Source organism: Conger conger, chromosome 18 (genome assembly GCF_963514075.1).
Source record: "Conger conger chromosome 18, fConCon1.1, whole genome shotgun sequence".
NCBI lineage: Eukaryota > Metazoa > Chordata > Actinopteri > Anguilliformes > Congridae > Conger > Conger conger.
Window position 1 is genome coordinate 6,228,101 of NC_083777.1, and position 24,711 is coordinate 6,252,811.

The following is a 24,711-nucleotide window of genomic DNA, read 5'->3' on the forward strand; positions in this document are numbered from 1 at the left end:
AACTAGCAAAGGTGTTAATTCGCATCAGCTTGTTTCTTGGTTCTGAATCAGTTGCTTATTTTACAAAACCAGCACACCCTGTGGCTCTTCTTTGTTATGCTTTTCTGTTTAATTGGTTATTTAAAATGCTTGTGTGACCATTTCGTAAATTACATTTTCAGAATGTACCAGTAGTTTTTGCAAAAGAATTGCTTGAAAATGCAGAACCAAGTGATAATGTAACCTCTGTAGCAGGAAACCAATTTTATTGCTCAAGTAGACATGCCTTTCATTAACAGCACTCGCCTCTGCTGTAGAATTATGTTTCACAATTTATTGTTGTGAATCATTTCCCCTCTTGGAATTTTATTTCTTCAGTTTATGGCTTGTACTAACTGTACTTCCGTGACCATTTTTTAAAAATATTTTTATCTTTGTTTTTGTGAGTAATGAACTGATTGCTTTGTTAACCATTAACATTATTCATAATTCTGCAATTTTCTTCTCGGTCATTTTCATATTTGTTTTAAAGAAAAAAGCATCTAAGTGTGATATTTCTTATACATATATTAATAAGTCAATCTAGGCTGGACAATCATTAACCTTTTGTCAAAAGCACTGTGGAATATTGACCCCCATCTCGAATCTGTTCTAGGAGAGGACAGATACCACAGTTTTGTGGTTGCTATACCATAGTTTAATAGGGGTTGCTATATCACAGTCTTGGGGTTGCCTGCAATCTAAATCTCTGTTTTCACTGGGTTATCAAGGGTGTCGATAATTTTGGAGGCCACAGCATCATCCAACTGGAGTTTAAAGAATTTTAAAATAAAAGTGAAAACACCTTAATTAAGTGCTTAGACTGTCAGCAAAGGGTTGAAGGGTTATTCATTTCCTATTTTCTTTAGCTTTTTTTTCTCCCTTATGTGTTGCTGGTAAAACATATAGTCTCAGGGAACAATCTTCTGTAATCTTGTGTGTGAAGTCACAGTGTTTTATCACCACTCTTCGCGGTTTGCAAATTCAGCACTCTGACATTGCCTGGCAACACATCACATGACAAAGGACATTTCCTCCCCTTGTGTTTTCCCAGGGCAGGGAATGTTTGCATGTTTAGGAGCAACCAATCCCTGGCCTTCAGTGTGCAGAACAGCCTGACGCAGTCCGACGGCACATTGGACAACCTCCAGACCTACCTCGCAGCTGTTCCGCAGGTGACCAGAAAAAGAGCCCTCATCTCGATGTTTGAGGAGAAGTGATACCTGTACACTGTATTAAATGTCCCCAAACAGGATTCACTGTGCCGCTGTTTCCACCAGCAAAGCGTCTTCACCTGTAGAAATGTTATGAGCTATAAGATCTAGCTATAAGTGATGAAAACCATTAAGGGTAGATTTAATACAGCATATGGTTAGCTACCTCATCGGTCCACTTCATACCTTGCATATCTTGCTTTCACTTTACTGCCATTTAGAAAAAGATCTTATCTAGAGTTTACAATGCAAACACAGGTACAAAGCCTGGGAATGGGACTAACTCCCTTGATGGTGAATGCACCTGTGCGATTTCACATGAGTCTACTACCTTCTTTTTAACACCTAAGGTTTTCTCAAGAAAACTGAAATCCAGGAAACGTATCTCATGTACTAGGCATGTAAAAACATGCTCTCGAAAGGCCAGAAAATCACCAATAAACCAAAATCTAAAACTGCCACTTTATATTTTCTAGAAGGGTGAAGTAGTAATGATTTTTTCTCTGAGAAAAACGTCTGCGTATACCTCAGTAGAAGCAGCCATATCGCTTGTTTGATAAAACTTTCCAGTTGGTCATGCTTCTCAGAAGAGTCAACACCATTAACCGGTATGTTGCTGGAAGGACCGTGTTTGCTCAGACTGCTATCAGAACAAAAGGGTGATTTAAGTTGTTCAACAAAAGAGCCACATGAGTTTCTCTTTGCTTTGCTCAGGACGTTGGCATGGTGGTGAATGAGAGCGTCTTGGCCGTGGATGAGGTTGGGAGCAGAGTAAACGGTGAGTGGTCGAGGTGGAGGAGGAGAACAGCACTCCTTCGTTTTTGTTTCCGCTCAAAATGTTTGACTTGCCGATTGCTCTGCAGGTATCACACAGGTAGAAACAATACAAAATTGTTGAGTAACCCATATTACATATGAAATACATACAAGCAAAGGCATATTTCTAGATGTGGTGTCTTTTAGGCCTGATGTTGGTGTAATACTCTCAGCCTTGGCAATAAAATAGGGGAAACAAATGACTCAAGAAATAATATTTGTATTGTGGACATGAACCGTTTTGTTTGCTTAAGCCATTTGGTTGACAGACACAGACAGGAACCCAAAACTGTGCCAGGCCATGAGGTAGAAATAAAAAGATGTTATTGGATCTTTCGCTTGCCTCCCGCTATGATGGCTATCATGATGTAAAAAATGTGATTTGATCCCGCTATGATTCCTGACACCAGCAGATGATGCCCGGCCCTGATCCTAATCTTGCCAACACCAATGCTGACCCACGGGCAGGATTTCAATATGCCAGTGCCCCAGAAACTTTATAACACGTGTCATTCTTCCATTTTGGAGAGTGAATGCAAGGACTGAACGGGCAAGGACACGTTCTCATCGGAAATGTCGAGCCACTGCTTTTGGCAGTCCAGCTGCACTCCTGAACAGAGCATTTGTGGCTTAACAGCCCCACCCACCCCTATTTAACACACTCAAAGGCGTATTTACAAATGAGAAATTATTCAACATATGCCAAAACAGCAGATGTCTGTAATGTGGCTGGTGGTGTGGATATGCTGTAATTTATTATTTTTTTCCCTCCTCATGCAACAATATCTGGCAACTCATTCTATGACAAATGACAAAAGGCCACATAAAATAGTTAAAACTCATTACTTGAATTCCCAAAGGACCACATCGATTACCAAAAGACCGCATGTAATTGCGAAAACTCCACAAATGAAAAACCGAAATGAACAAAACACCACATTGAAAAATGAAAAGTATTGGATTTGGTGTCTTGTTATTATTGATGTGTGAAACAATGTGAAAGGCAATGCTTCCTGATATTTCTGATGAATTTACTTGTAGATAATGTCCACCTTTGCCCCTTTGTTGTTCTCTTTTAAAAAAATTGTCTATCTCTGTTGTCTTTTACCCCCCCCCCCCCCCCCCTTAGACTTTGGCCGTTTGGTTGGTGAAGACCTCCAAAAAGACCTGGGGAGCACCTTAAATCCTGCTCTGGATACTGTCCGAAATATTTCCCAAGGTACCGGCCACACCTGACCAATGACTCCCACTCAGTATGCACACGTCAAAATGGTTTTAGTGTTTCAGGACCAGATATCAATTAAGATATCGATTGGTTGGAAAGTGCACATGCCTGGGCTTCAAGGCCTAAACTAACTGCTGATCAGAAAAGCCTGTGGCCCTGGCAACTGCAGCCCTCTGTACCTGGAGTTAACCCTGTAGGCACCATGACTCTTCAGGACTGGAGTTACTTGCAGATCGATCGCCCTTCAGGACTGGACACCCATGCCTGACATCACCTCTTTAGCCCGTGAAGAAATGTCGGCATTTAATGACTGAATTCCCTTCCTCGGGCTGTTGTTATTGTTTCAGCGGTGAACAGCACGATCCAGCTGCTGGGCCAGCTGAACGCCACTCAGGAGGAGCTGCGGCCGGAGCTGGACACCCTGGAGGCCAACCTGACCGCCACCAGAGACAGCGTCAACAGAACCTTCCAGATGCCGGACTGCCAGGACTGTGTGGTGCTACAGCCGGAGCTGGCCAAGCTGACCCTGGACACCAGCTTCACCGTGAGTGCAGGCCATCAGCACCCTCGCCTCTCTGCGCCCAAAACATCCGTTTCACTGACGACAATGGTTTTTGGGTGGCTTATCCCGTTAAAGGGATTGTTCACAATTTTAGACTCAGGTCTGTCATGTATTATGTGATAAGTTGGGAGGCGTGTTGGAGGCTCAAGTCCTCCTACCTGAAGTGGGCGTAGCTCGCTCTGTGTTAGCTGTTAGCTTTGTTAGCCAAATAACATTGACGTTAGAATCAACGCAGGAATGTCTTGATGGGCATTCCAAATAGGGTGAATAGGGGGAGAAACCATTTAAGATGTTGCATGACTTCCTTTGTTTCTATATTAAAACTATATTTTTCAACATTATAGAGCTAGCTCTGTGAACACACAAGTTGGACCATCGTCTCTGTTGTCCACTGCGTAAACACCCTTTTCACACATTTATAATTATTCAGAACAATTATATATTTAGGTAAGCCCTAATTTCATAACATTGCTTAATCATAACTGTTGTCCATCTGGGTTGGTTTCAGTCCCTGTACCAGGAAATAGTTTAAAGGTACTTCATGTTGTATTGTCGCCGCTGAGGAGTCATTAAAATGTTTAGGAGTCCAATTTTACAGCAGCTCTGTTCTGGGACACCGTGACGTTCTGGAAGCCGTGCCCTCTGACCTTCTGTCACTGGATCCTAGTGGGAAGTGTGTAGTGTGTTCTCCGTTCCAGAAACTCTTGACTAATGCCTTCACAACGGAGGACAAAGCTTAGCGCTCAGGTTACAGCATGTGGGAACCCCTGTCTGTGTACATCACAAACACAACAGAGACAGAACAATGGGGGAGAGCTAGATCTGCTGCCCACTTCTGACATACAAAGGTCTGAATACTTCTTTTCAGGACTAATTGTCAGAAAATTATTTTTTGGATTTCAAACCACAACAACCCTTGCCAATTGGATTATAGGAATTATTCACCATTCAGCCATTCTTGGATGGATCTGTGTGGAATATGATATATCTGTTGAAAATGGAGAGTTGCATAACTTTATTCAGCTTTGTAGTGGTTGGCCATACTCCCTCTCAGACACACCCTCTCACTTACTGAATAAGCCATTATGCCACAGGTCAACTTCCTTTATTGACTAATGTGTCCCCATATCACGTGTACTGGGTCATTTTGTTCCAGAGAAACACTTTAGTGCTTCAATTGACAAATTTGTGTAGCTTATTCAAGAGATTATACGTTATATTCCGTAAGTTTAGAAGAATTGGACGTATGGGTGTGGAAGATCTTTTGTGCAAATCTGTCAAGATGTCACTCTGTAGGCGGTGAATTCTCGGTGAAAGTGAGAGACTCGTGAGGGAATTTACCAGGACCCCAACAATCATTTTGAGAGTGCTAGGGTGTGCAGTGGCTGAGAGTGGAGTGAAGGTGCAGCTGTTTATAGTATCAAGAGCTCTGTACAAAACTAGCTTATATGGGAGTATGTCCTGAAAGGAACCATGACTCAAAAATAGAAACCATGACTCAAAAGGCAAGTCTGGAAGCAAGAACGAATGGGTCTCATCCACCCATCTGGCTGTCCGAGGCTTGCCCTCTGCACACGCGTGCTGTCTGAATGGGGTCACCTCCACCCCTGCTGGCTGTCCGAGGCTTGCCCTCTGCACACGCGTGCTGTCTGAATGGGGTCACCTCCACCCCTGCTGGCTGTCCGAGGCTTGCCCTCTGCACACGCGTGCTGTCTGAATGGGGTCACCTCCACCCCTGCTGGCTGTCCGAGGCTTGCCCTCTGCACACGCGTGCTGTCTGAATGGGGTCACCTCCACCCCTGCTGGCTGTCCGAGGCTTGCCCTCTGCACACGCGTGCTGTCTGAATGGGGTCACCTCCACCCCTGCTGGCTGTCCGAGGCTTGCCCTCTGCACACGCGTGCTGTCTGAATGGGGTCACCTCCACCCCTGCTGGCTGTCCGAGGCTTGCCCTCTGCACACGCGTGCTGTCTGAATGGGGTCACCTCCACCCCTGCTCTCCACGCGCACAGCTTCCAGTGAGACAGACTGCAGTGCGAACAGAAGCTCTGTGTGGCGGGGCGTGTTTCTGAGGGGAACCGCCGTCTGTCTGAGCCGGCAGGAGGGGGCCGTGTACGAACACGCTTCTGCATAGTTCTCAAATTGAACATTCCAGATTCGGGTGGGATTGGATATGCCAATTTCTTTTAAAAACAGAAACCTCTTCCCTACAGTGCAGTATGGTGGTGGCAGCATCATGCCGTGGGGTTCCTTGTCTGTGAAGTTTGCGACGGCAGAAATGAGCATATCGAAGTGTGCTCTATGCATCTGATAAGTGGTGGTGATTCACACCTGTAATTACACTGTAGCACACATGGCATGCCTGAGCAGGAGCACACATACTGTATCACTACCGTAATGTTAAATGTTAAAACTGTAGAAAGATGTACTGCATTGTTTTGGATGCTAAACTGAAACCCTGGAGATGTACTGTATTGACCCCGGAAGTCACACGGGCTGCAGAGATGCACTTGATTCCCTCCCACAGTTACAGCATGTGGTGAATGCGTGCTTCTGAGCCTGCATTGTGTTGGTCCTGCGTTGTCTCACAGGTCCCCCAACTTAGTGAGCTCCAGTCCACCATAGACGCAGTAGTGGAGGCTGATCTGGACTCTAGACTGAAGAAGGTGAGTCGTCCTGTCTCTAGTCTCTGGAGCGATAGGGGCCACATTAGGGACACGCCACACTGGTCAGGTTTTCAGAGGGAGGCTTGTGGAAGGGGACATACAGTATTTCACATACTGCATCGCAGTTTGTGCGAGTCACTTCCTTCAGCTGGGACCCACCTTCACCGTGTTGCATCACATTGCATTACTGCCAATAGGCAGATGCTCTTATCCGAAGAGGTTTGCAGTAAGAACACTAACGCATAAAGTGGGATTACAGTGGTTGCGCTAGGCTGTGGAATGCTGCATCTTTGGAGAGTGGGCCATTTAAAAATGTGTGTTTTACATCAAATCATTTGCCTTCTGATAAAAAGCAGTTTTTTCACAATATGCCATCTCAATAATTACGGAATAAATATATGTATTTATAATTTTTTGATGAAATAGTGGGATAAAAACATTTGTGCCGCTCTTATCAAAACAAAAGTTTGCCACACGGTAAAAAAACCCAATTTCAGCAATTTCCGTTTTAATGTACTGTTGAGTAAGCCAGGTAGAGTGTGACATCTCGTTCTTTACTTTTTATTCAAATTAAACCCTTTCTCTTTTTAATCAAGCAATGCTACCAACGGCTGTTTACATATTATGATCTAATAAACAACAAAAATATTAGACACCGAAAGATTATTGGCTCAAAGAAACAGGAGTAATTATTTTATTGTGGTTCAAGTCTTGGTCATTCCCATTGCAATCTTTAAAAAAAGGACGTTGGAATGTCTGCATTTATAGAACGCAGTGTATATTTTTCTTGCATTTTGGCCTACAATGCATCATAACTCTTAAGTGGATAGGCTACAGCAGTAGAAGTCTACAAAATAGGTCTAATAAATGCCTAATAATGTGCTCAGTGAGTGTATGTATGATTACAGCTATATTTTAGCTATGATGACATAAATTTGAGGTTAGTGGGTTTGAGCAGCTCTCCGCTCTCCCCCAGGGAGAAGAGTTATTGGCCAACCTTCCTGAGCGGGTGACGAATGACACTGAAGACACAGTACAGAGTGAGTATTTGGGGAAAAGATCTGGCATGTTACAATTTCTCAGAGAGTAATATTTTAATACAATATAGCCTTCTTTGTCCATCTTTATCAACTGGTGTTGATAAAGGGCAGTGTATGATATTGGATCATTTTGGAAAAAACGTCTTTGTTGCTTTAGCAGTGTTCTGGCACACAGCCTTCTCCGTGGTACACAGCCGTAGCTTCGTACGCTGAGTTAGAGCGCTAACACCCACCTCCTGCCTGTGTAGATGTCCAAGCACAGCTTAAGGACATTAAGAAAGATATTTCCCAGCTGCATCAGGACATCCCTCTTAACGCCCTGGAGGATGTGTCCGCCAAGCTTGAGGAAGTGCGGGGATACATCAGCACATACACGCCTGAGGTGGAGCTGGCAGGAAGAAGAAGGTAAGAAAGGGTGTTTGGAGGGTGCTGTTTACCATCTTCTGACTTCAGTTCATCCTGAGCCTTTTTCTAAAATGGATGCTTGCACAACATGGGTTCTGATGTCTTGAAAAATAGTTGTTGACATATACCAGTGCTATCATGCAAAAATGTGTTTCTCCTCCTACGCAAATTGCATTCCAATCTTCTATCTCACTAAAAACTCCCTGGATAAAGCATATACCAGTAAACCTTTTGTTCTAAATGAAACAGGAAAGTGTTACCATTGGGCGTTTTACAGTGCTAGGGCCATCTAGTGACAGAAAGTGAAATGGACACAATTATCTTTGATAGAACTAATTGTTGTTCATGCATGAATTGTGTCCCCTGTGATTTATGAAAATAACTGGTATACTATTGGGATATTATTTAGAAAGCATATGGTATGAAAAAAGATACCAATGTTTTAGAATCAGTTGTTTCAGATAATCCACTGTTTGTACAGGAGTTGCTGCTCTCCCAGACATTAGGAGACGCTGTTGGGATTTTTTCAAAATTTGAATTGAACTAAAAGTGAGTTTCGGATCCTAAATTTCTCTGGGGTCAGTAGTATGTGGCTTTACTGCTGAGAATTTGTGTCCTCAGTTGTCAAAGAGTGCAAATGCTCTTGGATGGATGTATTAATGAAAACCCCCAGGGGGTGCCATAAGAAAAATCTGGAAAAGTTGCGCACTTGACTCTTGAATGCCAACACAAGGAATACATCCTCTATTTAAACCCTCCATTCCTGGGTGATGATGACAGCCCTGGTGCATTTGGGTTGGACTGATCAGCTCTCGTTGTCTGTCTCCCAGCTGGATCGTGGGCCTGGTTCTGAGCTGTGCGGTTCTGCTGGTGGTTCTGTGCAACGTCCTCGGTCTGTTGCTTGGGCCCGTGGGCCTGCAGCCCAAAGCAGACCCCACCAAGAGGTCCGGCACCGCCAACTGTGGAGGAACCTTCCTGATGGCGTGAGTATCACAGTGACCAGGCCAACCGATGCTTCAGACGACCCTCTCTTGAGTTTGTTTTAGCAGGTGATTTACTTCATCTTGGACTGAGGGAACATCATGGCAGGACAGTGTTTGCACCATGTACCATATGGTACTTCTTGTGAAATATCATATTTTCTAGCTGTTACATTATCCTACAGAGAAGTATTTGCACCTAATGACTTCATTCAGTATATATAAACACGTGTCTGTCTCTGTCTCTCGGGCTGGGGAGCCTGGCGTGTGTGGTGTGGGTATGCCTATTTACATGGTGCGTGTGTGTGTGTTCAGAGACATCGCTCAATTTGCAAATCAGGAGTTGCTGGAACTAAAAGTGTGAATGGATATAAGGATTCTGTTATGCTTATCTGTATGCAGAGAGTTACTGTGGTATCCACATATAGAAATACACGCACAGTACTTTTCCAGGTCAAGTTTCTGGTCTACTGTGACCTTCTGCCATGGCTCAGCTGGCCTGCTGTGTGTTTGTAGGGGTGTGGGGTTCAGTTTCCTGTTCTCCTGGATCTTCATGATCGTGGTGCTGGTGCTCTTCCTGGTCGGGGGGAACGTGTCCACACTGGTGTGTGAACCGTGGCAAAGCCAGCAGATCTTCCAGGTAAGGCCATGTGTAGAATAATGATGCTGTATAAATTAGGTTAGTAGGCAAGTGAGCAAGAAAAGAAGAAGAAAAGTTGAAAAGTGAAACCCCTCTCCTGGGACTTGATATATATGATATATAGAGCACATATGCTAGAATCTTTTTAATTAAAAAATAAAATAAAAATTGTAGATAATGTTGTAATGTTGATAATGTGGTCTTAGATTAAAATATCAAAAACATATTTATATGAAAACTAGAACAGAAATAACCTTTGTGCACCATTATATGAATCAGTGAATCTTGTTTTTGTATAGCGCTCTTTAATAAGACAATGTAACAAAGGAATATGTTTAGATTTGGTGTCCCAGTGCCATCAAACCTACAGAATCTGTAAAAATATGAGGTTGTGGAATATTCTGTTGATGAAAGATAGCTTTACTTCTATAAACAATCGTTAACAAGGGATATGTTTTTCAACCAAAACAACTGGTGCATTCTGAAAATACCGAACGATAAAGTTAAACAGAAAGTTCTGTTTCAAGTATCGATTCACTAAACCTGCACATAGCATTAATATTCAGCCATATTTCCATCTAAGGAACAAAGTTCTGACAGTATAAATATGCATAACCACACTGGACACAGTGTGCCCTGAAAGAGTGGTCTGGTCTGTTCCCTCAGTGAGAGCAGACTGCATCACACACTGCATGGCATATGACATATATTTACAATGTAAATCATGTAACTTTCTCTGGAAGCCGGGCTTGTGCAACAGCTAAAATGCATGAATTAGCTTATATGTATTATGTTACATTATATACAGAGTGGATAAACATCTCACTTTCCACACATTGTGTTTCTGTCCATCTGTGTCTGTGATGTCACGCCTCTGTCTGTCCACGTGTCTCTGTGCTTGTGCGTGTGTGTTTATTTTTTGCATGTGCTTCTGTGAATGTGCGTGCCGCTGTGTGTGTCTGTGCGCTTGCTTTGATCCAGATCATCGACACCCCAGGGCTCATTCCAGGGTTCCAGCTCTCTGAGGCTCTGGGGCTGAAGACTAATTTGACTATAGCTAAAGTCTATGAGTAAGACACAGCACACACATTTCAACAACATGCACATAGAGAAAAAAAGATAAAGACGTGAGACACTGAACCTCATTAAAGGGCATCTCGGCTGATTCTTTGAGGAATTTAAGCATTTATGAATGAGCTGCATTGGATTGGCAACTGTTACAATAGTTAATTTTGAAATAATGACTAATTGTCTTTCCAGAACACTTCAAATTCATTAAAAATGTCATTAAAAGATATACAATATGGAGATTTATGGGTTGTGTGGTACACCAGTGATCTTTCAGCAAACAGCTCTTGGTGCCCTTTAAGCTCGATGTGGCCTAGATCAGTTTGAGTAGTTCTGCATTGACGCTTGGCACACGGTTCTGCCGGGGTACATGTCCTCCAGTTACCCATTTCCTCTTCCTGCTTCCTGTTTATTCCCAGTGACTGTCAGCACGACCGTTCCCTGTGGACCACACTGCACCTGCAGGAGGTCATCAACCTCAATGACCTTCTCAACGCGTCTAAGGTGCATCAAGAGTGCCGGCTTTCACCTGCATGCCACACACGCTTCATCAGAACAAGTTGTCTATTTTATTCTGTTGTCTGTTTTCAGGGTCAAGCAGCTGCTCTGTTCTGCTCCTGAGAAATGCCCTGTAGTGCAACTTTATGCTTGATGATTGGAAATATTTTTGTCAAGTTTTGGGAAATTTGGGAAATTTTAGGGTTTATTGTCTGCTCTCAAGATGTAAATGTAATGGGGTTTTTCTGTGAATGCTGGTCTGTTTGGATGGTTATGTAAGTTGGGTTGTGTGCCCGAGTTAAGCTGGTGTCTCAGTGTTGGGCAGTATTGACCACAGTCCTGTGTCTCCTCAGTACACAGAGCAGATCCAGCAGGCCTTGACCCAGAATGACATCACCCTGCCCACCATCACCCTCCTGAGCCCCGAAGAGCGCGCACAGCTGCTCCGCTTCTCCAGCAGGGCTGGCAGCTTGGACTTCAGCAGTGCCCAGGAGCAGGTCCGCACGTCTGCCGCAATATCTGTCCGTCCGTCTGTCTGCCTGCCTCACTGTTTCTGTCTGCCTGCCTCTATTTACCAATATCTGTCTGTCTGTCTGTCTGCCTGCCTCTATTTATCAATATCTGTCTGTCTGTCTCAGTGTTTCTGTCTGCCTGCCTCTATTTACCAATATCTGTCTGTCTGCCTGCCTGCCTCACTGTTTCTGTCTGCTTGTCTCTATTTACCAATATCTGTCTGTCTGTCTGTCTGCCTGCCTCTATTTACTAATATCTGTCTGTCTGTCTGTCTGCCTGCCTCTATTTACCAATATCTGTCTGTCTGTCTTTGTCTGCCTGCCTCTATTTACCAATACCTGTCTGTCTGCCTGCCTGCCTCACTGTTTCTGTCTGCTTGTCTCTATTTACCAATATCTTTCTGTCTGTCTCAGTGTTTCTGTCTGCTTGTCTCTATTTACCAATATCTGTCTGTCTGCCTGTCTTTGTCTGCCTGCCTCTATTTACCAATATCTGTCTGTCTGTCTGCCTGCCTCACTGTTTCTGTCTGCTTGTCTCTATTTACCAATATCTGTCTGTCTGTCTCAGTGTTTCTGTCTGTTTACCTCTATTTACCATTATCTGTCTTTCTGTCTTTGTCTGCCTGCCCCTGTCTGTCTGTCTCTATCCATCTCCCTATTTCAGTTTCTGATTTTCTGTTTACCTTCAGCCTCGATCACACCGACACAACGCAATGCCTTCCGAATATCATTCATTTTCGGTTGAGGTTATGATACACAATGGTTGTGTTTGTTTCCGGTCCCTCTATGGTGAGAGGCTGCATCCGGTGGATCATTCCTACTTTTGTGGTGCCAAAAATGTATTCACATTTTGTTTGATAGGCTAACCTAATTACAGTGTTTGTTATAAAGCAGCAACTTATTTCATAAAATAAGATTTTTCATTGCTAACAGTTAATGTGACATGCGGTTGATTAAAAAATATATATATATATTTAAATGTATAAAGTTTGTAATCAGAAGGCAATTGAAGCAAGATGCAGTAATTTTCAGTGCTGTATATTTTTTGTACCATCTGATAAATTGTTTTATGGACGTTTTTAGATGGGTGTATGTGTGCTTTTGGTTTCAGCTTAACAACATTAGCAGGATAAATCTGAACACCACTGCTGATGATCTGGACACACTTGCAGACAGGCAGGTGAGTGGCACTTTCTCTCTCTGCAATCCTGCCTTATGTGGAGGTAAGGTAGGTACCTACCTACCTACCTGCCTACCTACCCGCCTAAGCACTTACCCACCTACCTAACGACCAAAGTAACTCTCTGTAGGACTTGTTGAATCTGTTTCATGAGTGTCAAAGAAGGTAATGTCATAAAATGTCCCAATATCACATTAAAATGTATGTTTCACTTATGTACAACTCCAGTGAAAAAAACATAGAACCAATAGATTTATAGAAAGGAGTGCTAAGTGTGTATGCCATATCATTATCATTGGTTATTGATTGAATATGTATACCTAGCAATTTGTCTTTTGCTATTCGGAATGTAATTGAATCTATTGAATATATTAAAGGGTTGTATAATATTCTCTGTATATTATTACCCAAATACCAAAGAGCACCTGACATCCTTATCACCCTATCAATTGCTTTCTTTTAAGTGTGTGGATTTGGCCAAATATTGTCGGTATTTGTGGATTTCGTTTAACTGTTATTGTCGAGTCATGTCAAGTCTCTCCCTCTCTTCCTCCCTCCTCTTCCTCCCCATCCTCAGAGCGACGCCGTGGTGGAGGGCCGGCTGCGGGACGATGCGGCTCGGCTCCGGAGGATCCAGGCCCAGGTGGAGGGCTCCATCCTGCCCAAAGTGGTGCGTCTTCCCCAGCCTCCCCACCCTGGGGCCGGGCTGCCCGGGCTGGAACTGAGATCCAGTCAAAGTGCCCAGTCCGGCGTACAGTTCCTGTGAAAACGCACACTCACCGAGCACTTTATTAGGAACATTTTCACTTAACTGCATGAACAAGTAGGTGTAGTGATCTAATCAGCCAGTTCAGCAGCAGTGCAATGCATACGGTCATGTAGATACGGAGCTTCAGTTAATGTTCACATCAACCATCAAAATGGGGGGGAAAATGTGATCTAAGTGACTTTGACCGTGGAATGATTGTTGGTGGCAGGGTGGTTTGAGTATCAGAGAAACTGTTGATCTCCTGGGATTTTCACACACACTAGTGTCTGGAGTTGGCAAAGAACGGTGCAAAAAACTAAAAAGAATCCAGGGAGCAGCAGTTCTGCAGACAGAAACGCCTGGTTATTGAGAGAGGTCAGAGGAGAATGGCCAGATGGCATCATAACTCTAAGTGAATAGGCTACAGCAGTAGAAGTCTAAAAAATAAGTGTAATATATGCCTAATAAAGTGCTCTGTGAGTGGATATTATCCATGAAGGCCAACTCCCTTCCAGTTAAACAACTTACCAAGGTGTCTTTTCCACATAGCTGCTTAAATGTGGATATAGAGTATATGTTTATGTGAGAAATATACAGGTTTTTAAAAGCAAGAGGGACTTTAGAGTGATTTCTGTCCATAAGGACAAATCTCTTTATGTGCATATACTGATTTTGTCACTATTTTAGAGGTATAGGATATGAAAATATAATCAATTATATATTCTATTGAAAGAGTTCAATATGACTGGAGTAAGGACTGCCGTGTACATCAATACAATATACACTAAGCAGAGGCTAAAGTCAATTTTGCCTTTTTAGAGGGATCTCAGCTCAGTTATCCAGGTTCTGGAAGACAAAGCCTTAAAAGTGAATGTAAGTATTGCCATTCAGATTCCGCCAAACACTTAAACCCACACAAGGCTAATCAGCCCATCATTAATACTGCCATCTTGTGTTCAGTACTGCTCACACAGTGTGAGTGGTGTTCGTAATGGTTGCCCACTGGGCTGGGAGTTAACGAGGCATCACAGTGTACGCGGTTTGTCCACTCATTTGGAGAAATAACTCCTTGTTTTTCTTTCATTTTTTCCCCTTAAATCCATTTTCTAGAGAACTATGGGCAGTGTGCTGAGCAGAGTGGATATGGCCCAGGACTTCTTAAACGGCAATAGTTCACAGATAGTGAAATCGGTGAGTAAGACTGCTGAATAACCTTGTGGGGTCAATGTTCAAACCTAAGAGCTTTCCTAAGCATGTTCTGCTCATTTCATTACAGACCATTCCTGTGAAAAAGTAGGTCTTCTGTCCAGAAGCTTTGTGCTGTTGCGTGCGGCACACAAACACATTTTTATTAGCTGACTAGCTCTCTCCCCCTTCTCCGTCACGCTCACACAACACCCTGGAATGCAGTGCAATAAGTAGCAGGGGGGTTATCGTGTCAAATTTGTAGCTCGCCTTGACCAGTGCCGATAACCACTTTCGGCCAATAGGATGTTTGCTACAAAGAAGTTGGCCATCTGTGAAGTGCTATGCCTTGGCACTCCATATACTTTATATGGGGGGGAAATACAATATATACAAATTATTTATTTGCCAAAAAAGTTAAAAATATTTTTTAAATCTGCTTTTCATATGAAATAATGAATATTGTTAATCGAGTTTCAAATACCATCAGGGAAGTTTTATTTTACCTTCAGAAGGTAGTTATCCCTCAGTCTCTTTCATGGGGAGCTCCAGTATGTTTGGTCCTCACAGTGCAGACATCCACTGTGCAGGCTTACTGCCGGGGCCTGACAGTGTAGGTTTTCTATGGGCACTTTCAGCTGTTCTTTCATCGGATACCGTGAAAGCGCTTTTATTTCTTCATTTTTAATAAAAATTCTTGTCATTTTCTTCCTCATTGTAGGACTACTAAAGTAATTTCACTTTTATCACCCTAGTAGCGTGAGGTAATAACATAATTCTGTGTTATTACCTGCACCCTGTGGTGTAAAAGCAGGAAGAGGAGAGGTGCTATTAAACAAAACCAAACAGACATCACACGCTGTTTGCATTTCATTTATTCATTTACAATGCATAACATCATCAGAATTATTCATCAGTATTCTTTTGTAGTTCAACAGTCTGTGTTTTGCTGAACATTGTTGTGTGTAGACTCATGATTAAAGGAAAGTGGATTACATATTCATGCATTTTCCAAGATATTAGGAATGTTCCCGCCTTTACCTGATTAAGCATTAAGTGTTCATTTTCCCTCTTCCCTTTCTAAGGCAATCCAAACATTCCTGGACTGTCAGGAAAGATACTTCACAGCATTTGCTGCCTGGGCAAACAGAACGGTATGAATAAAATTAAAGGTGCCTGTTGGATTGTGAGTAATCTGTGATGTAGCTGTAGATAAGCTGTCCATTAAAGGTACAACAGGTCATTCCAGCCAACAAACACCCTCAAACCACAACACTGTTTATCCTTCCCCATTCTCTGAAAACACGTTGACGTTGAAACCCAGAAGACAGATGACATGTCTTCATGACTTATGTGAATCATCATGAAATATGTCAAAGATTATTCATTAATAATATTAAACAATAAATTAAACAACTGAAAGGTAAGGAATGATACTGTTTTTGATTTCATGATTAATCCCTGCATCTGGGATGTGATTGTTCCATACTTTGCCTGATTGATCCAGAAATATGGAATTAAAGGAAATGTGGATTTTCAGGAAGTGTCAACCACATTCAGAGGACTTGAGTTTTTATCAGCACACACAATCGTCTGAAACTCAGTGTTCTCCGATCAACCGGGAGAAATCGGATACTGAATTTGCGGTTGTTCAGACTGTGTTTAACAGGGTGGTCTTGTGGCCTGTTGCAGATCACAGAGCAGGTGGGGCGCTGTGGGCCTTTGGCCGGGGCAGTGGACACAGCGGAGGTTCTGGTCTGCTCATACCTGGCAGCGTCCCTGGTGAGAGCCCTACTCAAAGCACTACTCACTTTATATTCCCACAAGTAATATTTCTGGCTCCCGGAACTTTTTTTAATACACAGATTCCCTGGTTTGATCTCAATTATCGGTGTGTGCCATCAGTCACCCCTACCTATCTGAAGCTCCCACTTTAACAGCTTTTGCGACCATTCCCATTTTCCAATTGCACTGTTAACTGGCTGAGTGTGCGTCTTGTCTGCCCCTCCCTCTCTAGAACGCCTTCTGGTTCAGTCTGGGCTGGTGCGCCATCTTCCTCATCCCCAGCCTCATCCTCTCCGTCAAGCTGGCCAAATTCTACAGGAGAATGAAATGCTCAGACGCTTTTGAGTGAGTGCCAGGAGCATTAGTGGCTGCCCGGTGTCTGATAACCTGTGCCCATAGGTGTGCCTGTATTCACTCACTCCTGTCTCTGTCACAGGGACCACATACAGATGAACCAGTTCCCACGGGCATCGCTGATTGCATACTGAGGGAAGGACTACTCTACAAGCCCCCTCCCAACTCACTCTTTCATTCATATATCACTATTTATGAAGCCTGATGGACAGAGGACTCCCCCTGAGACAGACACAAGCACATTCCACAGGCAATGGCAGGGACAATGTGATGCCTCCAGCCTTGAGGAAAGGCTTCCAGTCACGTTCCAGTTCAAGTTGTGAACGTGCACGGGGTGTCAGCTGAGGCCTACCACAGCCTTTGAAAGGTCCTGGTGGGTCACCGCAGTCATACATTTCACTTATTCTGTATTTGTGTCCAAGGCGACCATTGAACTTTTTTGTTTTATCATTATATGTGCTTTCTAACTTGATTTGATATTATTTGAAATGATTTTCTATGATGACTCTGTGAAAATGTGTTTTGTACCATTGCAATTCAATTAATGAGCACTTTAAAATCTTTTTCAAAGGTCAGTCATACACATAATAATGTGTGTATGGTCATTTCAGACAGCCGTGCCAAATTTTGTAATAAAAATACTTCCTTATGTTCCGTGCTTTCTGAAATCAAATGTATGCCCTATTTGGAATTTCCCTGTATCTTCAGAGATACAAGCACATTTAAAATGGGGGAAAAGGGACACGACACTACAAAGACCGTGTGTCCAAACCTATCTGTAGCAGCTCAGGAAAGGTCTTAAGGTACGGCGTTTGCTATTTTCTGTCCATCACCTTGGCATGAGGACCAAGCAGTAAGATGGAGGGCCAGAGGTGAGGAATTTTATTGAAAGCATTCCCTTTACTGCCTTTTTAGTAGTGCAGTAGGTAAGGGGCCACTAATACTGTAACTGTGTATATTCTGATGCAAATTGAAGGTTTGGGTGCAATATTTGTGTAATTATCATTTTCTGGAGTATCAAGCAAACTCACCATCTGTCACAAAATGGTGACTGTAAACAGTGGTAAGATTGTTGCGTGGAAGACCTTGTGTCTGAGGAGTATTGGTACCTCGATAACCACTGCAGAGGTTATTTTTGAAGGACGATGCATTGCGACCAGATCCTGCAAAAACATTTGGTGTTTATGCCAACCTAGTTTGCCTTCCATGTATCCTCGATCTACTAAATTGTGTGGATGTGATTTCAGAGAAATGTCTACAGCAGTCTAAAATAGTAAGTCAAAACTAGATTGCATTTCTCCAAACAGATTTTTTTGGCAACCAGCAACCAGCCAGATAATGTTTTCTATCCTAGCAACCAGAATTGGAAATGGAAGACAACTAAATTAATGAACACGCATCAGTTAAATGTAGTGTGTGTGCGCAACTGTAAAAGATGTGTCTGGCTTTGCACTATGCAGAAAGCACAGAGGACCTACATGGAAGAAAAAAGCTCACATAAACGTCAACAGAAACAGTTGATACAAATGCTTTATTGGCTTCTGCATTTGTCCATCACCTCAACTTATAACTCCTGCGCACAACACACACACACACACACACACACACACACGGGAGTAAAGCAATGAATTACACATACGTAGCCATTTGTCTCAGTAATGGTGCCTCTTAAGTATATTTCAATGATTGTACTTGAACTTTTACTTGAGTACATGTTTGTGAAAGTATTCTACTTTGCTACTTTTTGCTACTCTTTGGAAATGTCAATGAAGCACAAACCCGGGTTATGCAAGCCAACTGTCAAATAAAAACAATTATTGTACATATCTGACCAGTCATTTTGAAAGTGGACCCTCTGATGATCTTGATCACAATCAAATCAAAGGTGTGCAGAAATAACTTTGGTAAGAAACACAGAAAACATCTGTTCATGAGTTCCTGCCATTAGAAAAAAAAGGTTAAACATTGCCTTTTTTTTGGTAGCCCATTGAGGTACAAATGTGCCTTCTGAATCTTTTTTAACCCTGCAGTTATGAAATCAGAAGTCATAATCAAAATTAAGTGCCTCACAACTATTACAGCAAATAAATGAATGTATTATGGTGTGTGCTCTACCGTAGTAAAAATTTGTGCGATAGACTAAATCAATACAGTCTGCCTGGACTGTAAAGAAGGAAAGCACAGTTATTTGTCCTATTGATGAATGGAAGGTTGTATCTACATGAAAAACAGATTCAGGGTTTAAAATTGAATGAAGAAGCTTTATCACAAGGCTCTGGTCGGGGTCTGTATGCATATGGTGTATACAGAATATGAAGGCAACGGGGGGGGGGGGGGGGGGGGGGGAACCTGCATAAGAAGCACACAGCTTGGCAAAAATGAACCAGGTATCTCAAAAGGTTTGAGGAGTGAATACAGGCATATCCTGTTAAGATGCACTTAAGTGTAAAATAAAAGGCACAAATTAAGAGTATTTACCCCAAGTTAGAACCCCCCCCACACACCAAAAAAAAGATCAGATATAGTAATATTACACTCTGACAGGCTGTTACAATACAGCCTAGAATATGGACAGATGTTTAAAACGTTGGTTACTGAGTGTGAAAAGTCCTTTGTTTTCCTTTGTAAGGGTGGGTCCAAGGTTTAAGTGCTCAGTACTGACCCTCACAAAGAAAGGTAGCGAGCAGTCCTGGAGGTCCAGGGCATTGTCAGTCAGCTCCTGGCCTAGCAGGGGGGAGTGGGGGGAGACCGGAGAATGTCTACGTACCTCCGGCCGGGCCTGGTCTCTCTCTGGAGCGCCTTGCACAGCAGGGGTTTCAGGAGGCCCACGGTGAGCTGGGCCCTTTGTGCCGGGTAGGGGGCCCCGTCCAGCGCGGACGCCGGAAGGTTCTCCAGCACTATGTTGACGATGCTGACCGCGGTCAGATCCTCGGGGCAGAGGGCCCAGAGCAGATCCAGGTAGGGGTCCAGGTCTCGGTGCTGCGACACCTCGCACAGCAGGGTGGTGAAGATCTCCTTGTTGAGCAGAGGGCTCTGTCGGCTGCAGCACTGGGCCACCTGGGTGACGCGCTCCCACTGCTGCTGCCGGATCAGCGCGGACAGGGCCTGCATGACCGCGTTGGGCCTCTGGCTGCAGAGCAGCAACTCCACCTCCAGCTCCGAGAACGCCCCGTTCCCTGGGAGCACGGAGAGAGCGCGCTTGTATAGAGGCGCGCTCCTCAGGGTGTCCTTCTCCAAGCAGCCCCAGGACGAGGGGCAGCAGGTACGGGCCTGCTGCTGAGCCAGCTCCACGAACCGGGGCAGCCAGCGGGGCTGAGAGTGGAGGATGGAGCTGCAGAGGAGCTCGAAGATGGGCAACACCGTCCTGGCAGCGGCGTGGCCCGGCTGGGGGAGCACCGCAGTCTGGGCAGGGGGGTGGGATGGGCCGAGGACCGCCTTCCACACTTCGGGAGGGGCCTCGGCTGCCAGGGACCCATCGCCCTGGCGACGGAGCTGGAGCACACACTGCACGGCCCTCCAGGCCTGTGCGGGGAACGCGCTGAACACGGCGTTCAGGTAGAGCACGTGCTCCACGTCCACCTCGCACCTCAGCAGCCTACTCACCTCCTTCTGGACGAGGGTCTCGCAGTGGCCCTCCAGGTCCCTGTCCGAGGAACCCACCATCGCCATCTTCAGATCCTCCAGAGCCGCCAGACTCTGCAACTTGGCCTCCAGCAGCAACAGCAGCTTCGAGGAGCTCCCAGCCTCCAGCGCCGGGTTGTTGCTGCTCTTCTGGCTGCTCAGGTAGTCCCTGAGGATGGAGGAGAGGGCAATAGGGGCCTGGAACATTTCAAAACTTTTCAGCTTCTCCACGGTGAGCTGGGTGTTGCTCAGGCTCCTCTGTTGGTAGTATCCACAGGCCTCTTCGAACACGGCCTCCACAAGGCCGGAACCCAGCCTGAGGCTCTCGTTATGACCCCCGAGCTTTGGGCCAGACTCCAAGTCCCCGGGTCTTATCACCAACAGACCAGATTCAGACAGAAGGTGGAGGGTGCAGCTCTCCTGGCAGCTGGCAAAGAGGGCCCCCTCTGTCTTCAGGGAGATTTTGTCCACCTCCAGGCCACATCGGATGTCGACGAGACACAGGGTCTTTTTGAAGGTCAGGGCCAGCACGTCGCCGTGGAGACGCACGCTGCTGTGAGCGCCGCAGCTCGCCAGGCAGTTGTCAGCCAGCTTGTAGACCCGCCGCAGAGCTCCACCCTCCTGCAGCACGCTGACCCAGCCAGAGCTGAGCAGGAGCAGCAGACCCCCGTGTCCCGTGGGGGAAAAGGCGTATATGTCCGGGGGCTCTACGGTCGACAGTGCACCGATGCACTCTGACATCAGCACACTGAATTCGGACCCCTCGCTAGTCAGCTTGCGTTTCCTCAGAAGGGCCCCCTGGCAAGCACTATTGACGGCTACTGTGCCATACTGCAGGGACCATGTGAGAAAGACCTTGGTAATGACACCAGTTAGAGAATTCTCCTTGGTGTCTGGCAGCAAGTAAGCATTGTCTCCCGAGGTAATAACTCTATAACAGGGACTGTTGTGCAATAAGATTTCAACTCCTCCTAAGTTGACGCACCCATCCCCAATCTCGTAAGTTCGCTTGCAGATAAAGTACCTGAAGTTATTGCCAGTACCGTTGAGAGTTGAGGAGCTCTTGGAGGCGGGTCTCTCTTCGCACCAGATAATGCAGCTAGCGCTTGCGCTAACAGAGAAGATTTTTGCTCTCTGGGTTTTGCACAAATCCGAGTTCTGTAGTAAATGCCAGCCTCCTTTTCGCTCACAGTATTCCCAGAACTCCGTTTTTCCATTCTCGAATACCACCGCCAGAACAGCTGAACCACCGAGCTTGCTGCTACATTCTAAATAGATAAGATCCGAAAGGGGCACTGTCCTCGTCAAGCCTGGACCTAGATGTTTTTGGCCTTGTATTACCCGAGTTCTTTCACATTTATCAAAAGTTAAGAGTCCAGTCTTTGGTTTACGCCGAATGGCATGTATGTGGTGTCCGTCTGGACTGAGGCGAATGTCGGACAGACCGTTCTTATTTGGAATATTAGAAAAACATCGTTTTAAAAAGTCACTTAAATCTTTACCTCCGGTAAAATCGCTGAAGTCTGTTACTTGTTCCGCAGTGAGCCGCTTCATGTTTACAATGCCGAAGAAGGAATGCTTGACTGAGATTAAGAAAAGACATCAAATTCAGTGTGACACGAGTCCCGTGAGAATGGTGCGCTGGAATGCCATGCTGTATTATATCCGCGTGTTCTCTGTCTAGGAAATCCTAGTTCCGTTTAGTTGACCACCTAGCCATATTCGAGGTTGATTTCATTTGTCTGTCGCTAGCACGCTAGTGGACTTCCCCTAGCTACCTGTCTGATGTTAACTTCTGACATCGTATTTCCTGGTACTATTCGTTTTAACGACTTCGGACGATGTGAAGGAGAGCGTGTATGTTGTCATATACGCTCGAGGTTCAAAGATTAAATATAGCCAAAGCAGACACCGAACAACGTTAGTATTTTCAATAAGCCAAATCAACGTTTCAATGTTTACGTTAGGTACAATGTTTACAGGTACTTCCGGGTAGAAAGACGGCATCGCAAGGGACCCTCCCACTGTGGACCCTCCCCATTGAACTGAATGTCCCTCTCTCTCTCTCTCTCTCTCTGGCCTCTGGCATCGCCTTCCTAAACAACGAGAAGTATACTAGGAAGCATGTGAATAAGTGGGGAATGGATTGGAACGTCACAAGATGGTGAGGGAGGCTATAAATAACTGAGGGATCACAGTTTAAGAATTGCAGATTGATTGCATTTTGGGGTTATCAAGTCTCATAAAGAAGTCTTTCTGTGTGGAGTTTGCATGTTCTCCCCATGTCTGCGTGGATTTCCTCCAGATACTCCGCTTTCCTCCCACAGTCCAAAGACATGCAGGTTAGGGACTACAGATGAGAATGAGCTCATTAGCTAACTCTGGCACATTTACTGAAAATGTTGATTCATGTGCACTGTTCTCAGTAAATAAATAAGTACTGGCTTTGAAACATGTTTGGTGGCAAAAAAAGTCCATAAATGCAAACCCAAGGATATCAATGGTTCTGAAAATTCCTCAATGGTGGAATGGTCAAAAATCCCTCCAAATGTGTTTTCTGAACATATCACGTGGCAATAATTGTGGAACCTGTTTTTTGGGTAAATACATTTATTTGATTATTAATTCATTTTATTCATAAAATAAATTAATTAAATTTGAATGAGATCCACCCTTACCCTATCCCCTCTCTACATAAAGACAATCATTTTAAGATCCTGAAGGATATAATTCATTATATATACACAACAGCCATGTGACCATTTAAACCAAAGAAACCATTCAGCCACATGAATGTGAAGTTACAAGTGATTTATGGACCTGTAACACTGGATCAATTCCAACAAGTAATGTCACCACTATCATTATATGAAATATGGGATATTCATGGAGGACAAAAAGGCAGATCTCCCTGTTAATAATTAATCAAAGCCTCATAAAAAAAATGATAGTACTCTGATATTGTTTGGGTTATTATTCTATTGGTGTTATGATGAAAAAAAAATATGCTTAGAATTTCTCATATATATACACAGCGGTGTGAAATCCAAACCTACATGGCCCTGTGTGAAAGTGATTGCCCCCTAAACCTAATAACTGGTTGGGCCACCCTTAGCAGCAACAACTGCAATCAAGCGTTTGCGATAACTTGCAATGAGCGCTGTGGAGGAATTTTGGCCCACTCATCTTTGCAGAATTGTTGTAATTCAACCACATTGGAGGGTTTTCGAGCATGAACCGCCTTTTTAAGGTCATGCCACAGCATCTCAATAGGATTCAGGTCAGGACTTTGACTAGGCCACTCCAAAGTCTTCATTTTGTTTTTCTTCAGCCATTCAGAGGTGGACTTGCTGGTGTGTTTTGGATCATTGTCCTGCTGCAGAACCCAAGTTCGTTTCAGCTTGAGGTCACGAACAGATGGCTGGACATTCTCCTTCAGGATTTTTTGGTAGACAGCAGAATTCATGGTTCTATTTATCACAGCAAGTCTTCCAGGTCCTGAAGCAGCAAAACAGCCCCAGACCATCATACTACCACCACCATATTTTACTGTTGGTATGATGTTCTTTTTCTGAAATGCGGTGTTACGTTTACACCAGATGTAATGGGACACACACCTTCCAAAAAGTTCAACTTTTGTCTCGTCAGACCACAGAGTATTTTCCCAAAAGTCTTGGGGAACATCAAGATGTTTTCTGGCAAAATTGAGACAAGCCTTAATGTTCTTTTTGCTCAGCAGTAGTTTTCATCTTGGAACTCTGCCATGCAGGCCATTTTTGCCCAGTCTCTTTCTTATGGTGGAGTCATGAACACTGACCTTAACTGAGGCAAGTGAGGCCTGCAGTTCTTTGGATGTTGTTGTGAGGTCTTTTGTGGCCTCTTGGATGAGTCGTCGCTGCGCTCTTGAGGTAATTTTGGTCAGCCGGCCACTCCTGGGAAGGTTCACCGCTGTTCCATGTTTTCACCATTTGTGGATAATGGCTCTCGCTGTGGTTTGGTGGAGTCCCAAAGCTTTATAAATGGCTTTATAACCTTTTCCAGACTGATCGATCTCAATTACTTTCTTTCTCATTTGTTCCTGAATTTCCTTAGCTCTCAGCATGCTGTCTAGCTTTTGAGGATCATTTGGTCTACTTCACTTTGTCAGGCAGGTCCTATTTAAGTGATTTCTTGATTGAGAACAGGTATGGCAGTAA

General features: G+C 44.2%; 2 protein-coding genes across 2 annotated transcripts in view; one reads left to right on the top strand and one right to left on the bottom strand.

Annotated features, from left to right (window-relative positions):
* The window catches only part of prom2 (prominin 2), a 28,168-nt gene extending 10,583 nt beyond the window's left edge, over nucleotides 1–17,585 (top strand). Inside the window, exons 5-24 of the mRNA XM_061228221.1 lie at nucleotides 1,073–1,193; nucleotides 1,947–2,010; nucleotides 3,178–3,267; nucleotides 3,621–3,817; nucleotides 6,425–6,499; nucleotides 7,476–7,539; nucleotides 7,788–7,944; nucleotides 8,775–8,927; nucleotides 9,441–9,564; nucleotides 10,546–10,634; nucleotides 11,052–11,136; nucleotides 11,484–11,627; nucleotides 12,754–12,822; nucleotides 13,400–13,492; nucleotides 14,390–14,443; nucleotides 14,681–14,761; nucleotides 15,841–15,909; nucleotides 16,448–16,537; nucleotides 16,773–16,885; nucleotides 16,977–17,585. Of these exons, the coding sequence (XP_061084205.1) occupies nucleotides 1,073–1,193; nucleotides 1,947–2,010; nucleotides 3,178–3,267; nucleotides 3,621–3,817; nucleotides 6,425–6,499; nucleotides 7,476–7,539; nucleotides 7,788–7,944; nucleotides 8,775–8,927; nucleotides 9,441–9,564; nucleotides 10,546–10,634; nucleotides 11,052–11,136; nucleotides 11,484–11,627; nucleotides 12,754–12,822; nucleotides 13,400–13,492; nucleotides 14,390–14,443; nucleotides 14,681–14,761; nucleotides 15,841–15,909; nucleotides 16,448–16,537; nucleotides 16,773–16,885; nucleotides 16,977–17,028 (1,984 nt within the window). The 3' untranslated portion in view covers nucleotides 17,029–17,585. The remainder of the gene's footprint in view (nucleotides 1–1,072; nucleotides 1,194–1,946; nucleotides 2,011–3,177; nucleotides 3,268–3,620; nucleotides 3,818–6,424; nucleotides 6,500–7,475; nucleotides 7,540–7,787; nucleotides 7,945–8,774; nucleotides 8,928–9,440; nucleotides 9,565–10,545; nucleotides 10,635–11,051; nucleotides 11,137–11,483; nucleotides 11,628–12,753; nucleotides 12,823–13,399; nucleotides 13,493–14,389; nucleotides 14,444–14,680; nucleotides 14,762–15,840; nucleotides 15,910–16,447; nucleotides 16,538–16,772; nucleotides 16,886–16,976) is intronic.
* Nucleotides 17,586–19,281: 1,696 nt separating this feature from the next.
* On the bottom strand, nucleotides 19,282–22,490 carry LOC133118497 (BLOC-2 complex member HPS6-like). The gene has a single exon (XM_061228555.1). The coding sequence runs from the start codon at nucleotides 22,067–22,069 to the stop codon at nucleotides 19,619–19,621; it is 2,451 nt and encodes an 816-aa protein (XP_061084539.1). The 5' UTR covers nucleotides 22,070–22,490; the 3' UTR covers nucleotides 19,282–19,618.
* Between the last annotated feature and the right edge of the window lie 2,221 nt (nucleotides 22,491–24,711).

What these genes read in the sequence shown, in the direction of transcription:
- LOC133118497 (XM_061228555.1), bottom strand. Translation starts at nt 22,069, where the DNA reads ATGAAGCGGCTCACTGCGGAACAAGTAACAGACTTCAGCGATTTTACC.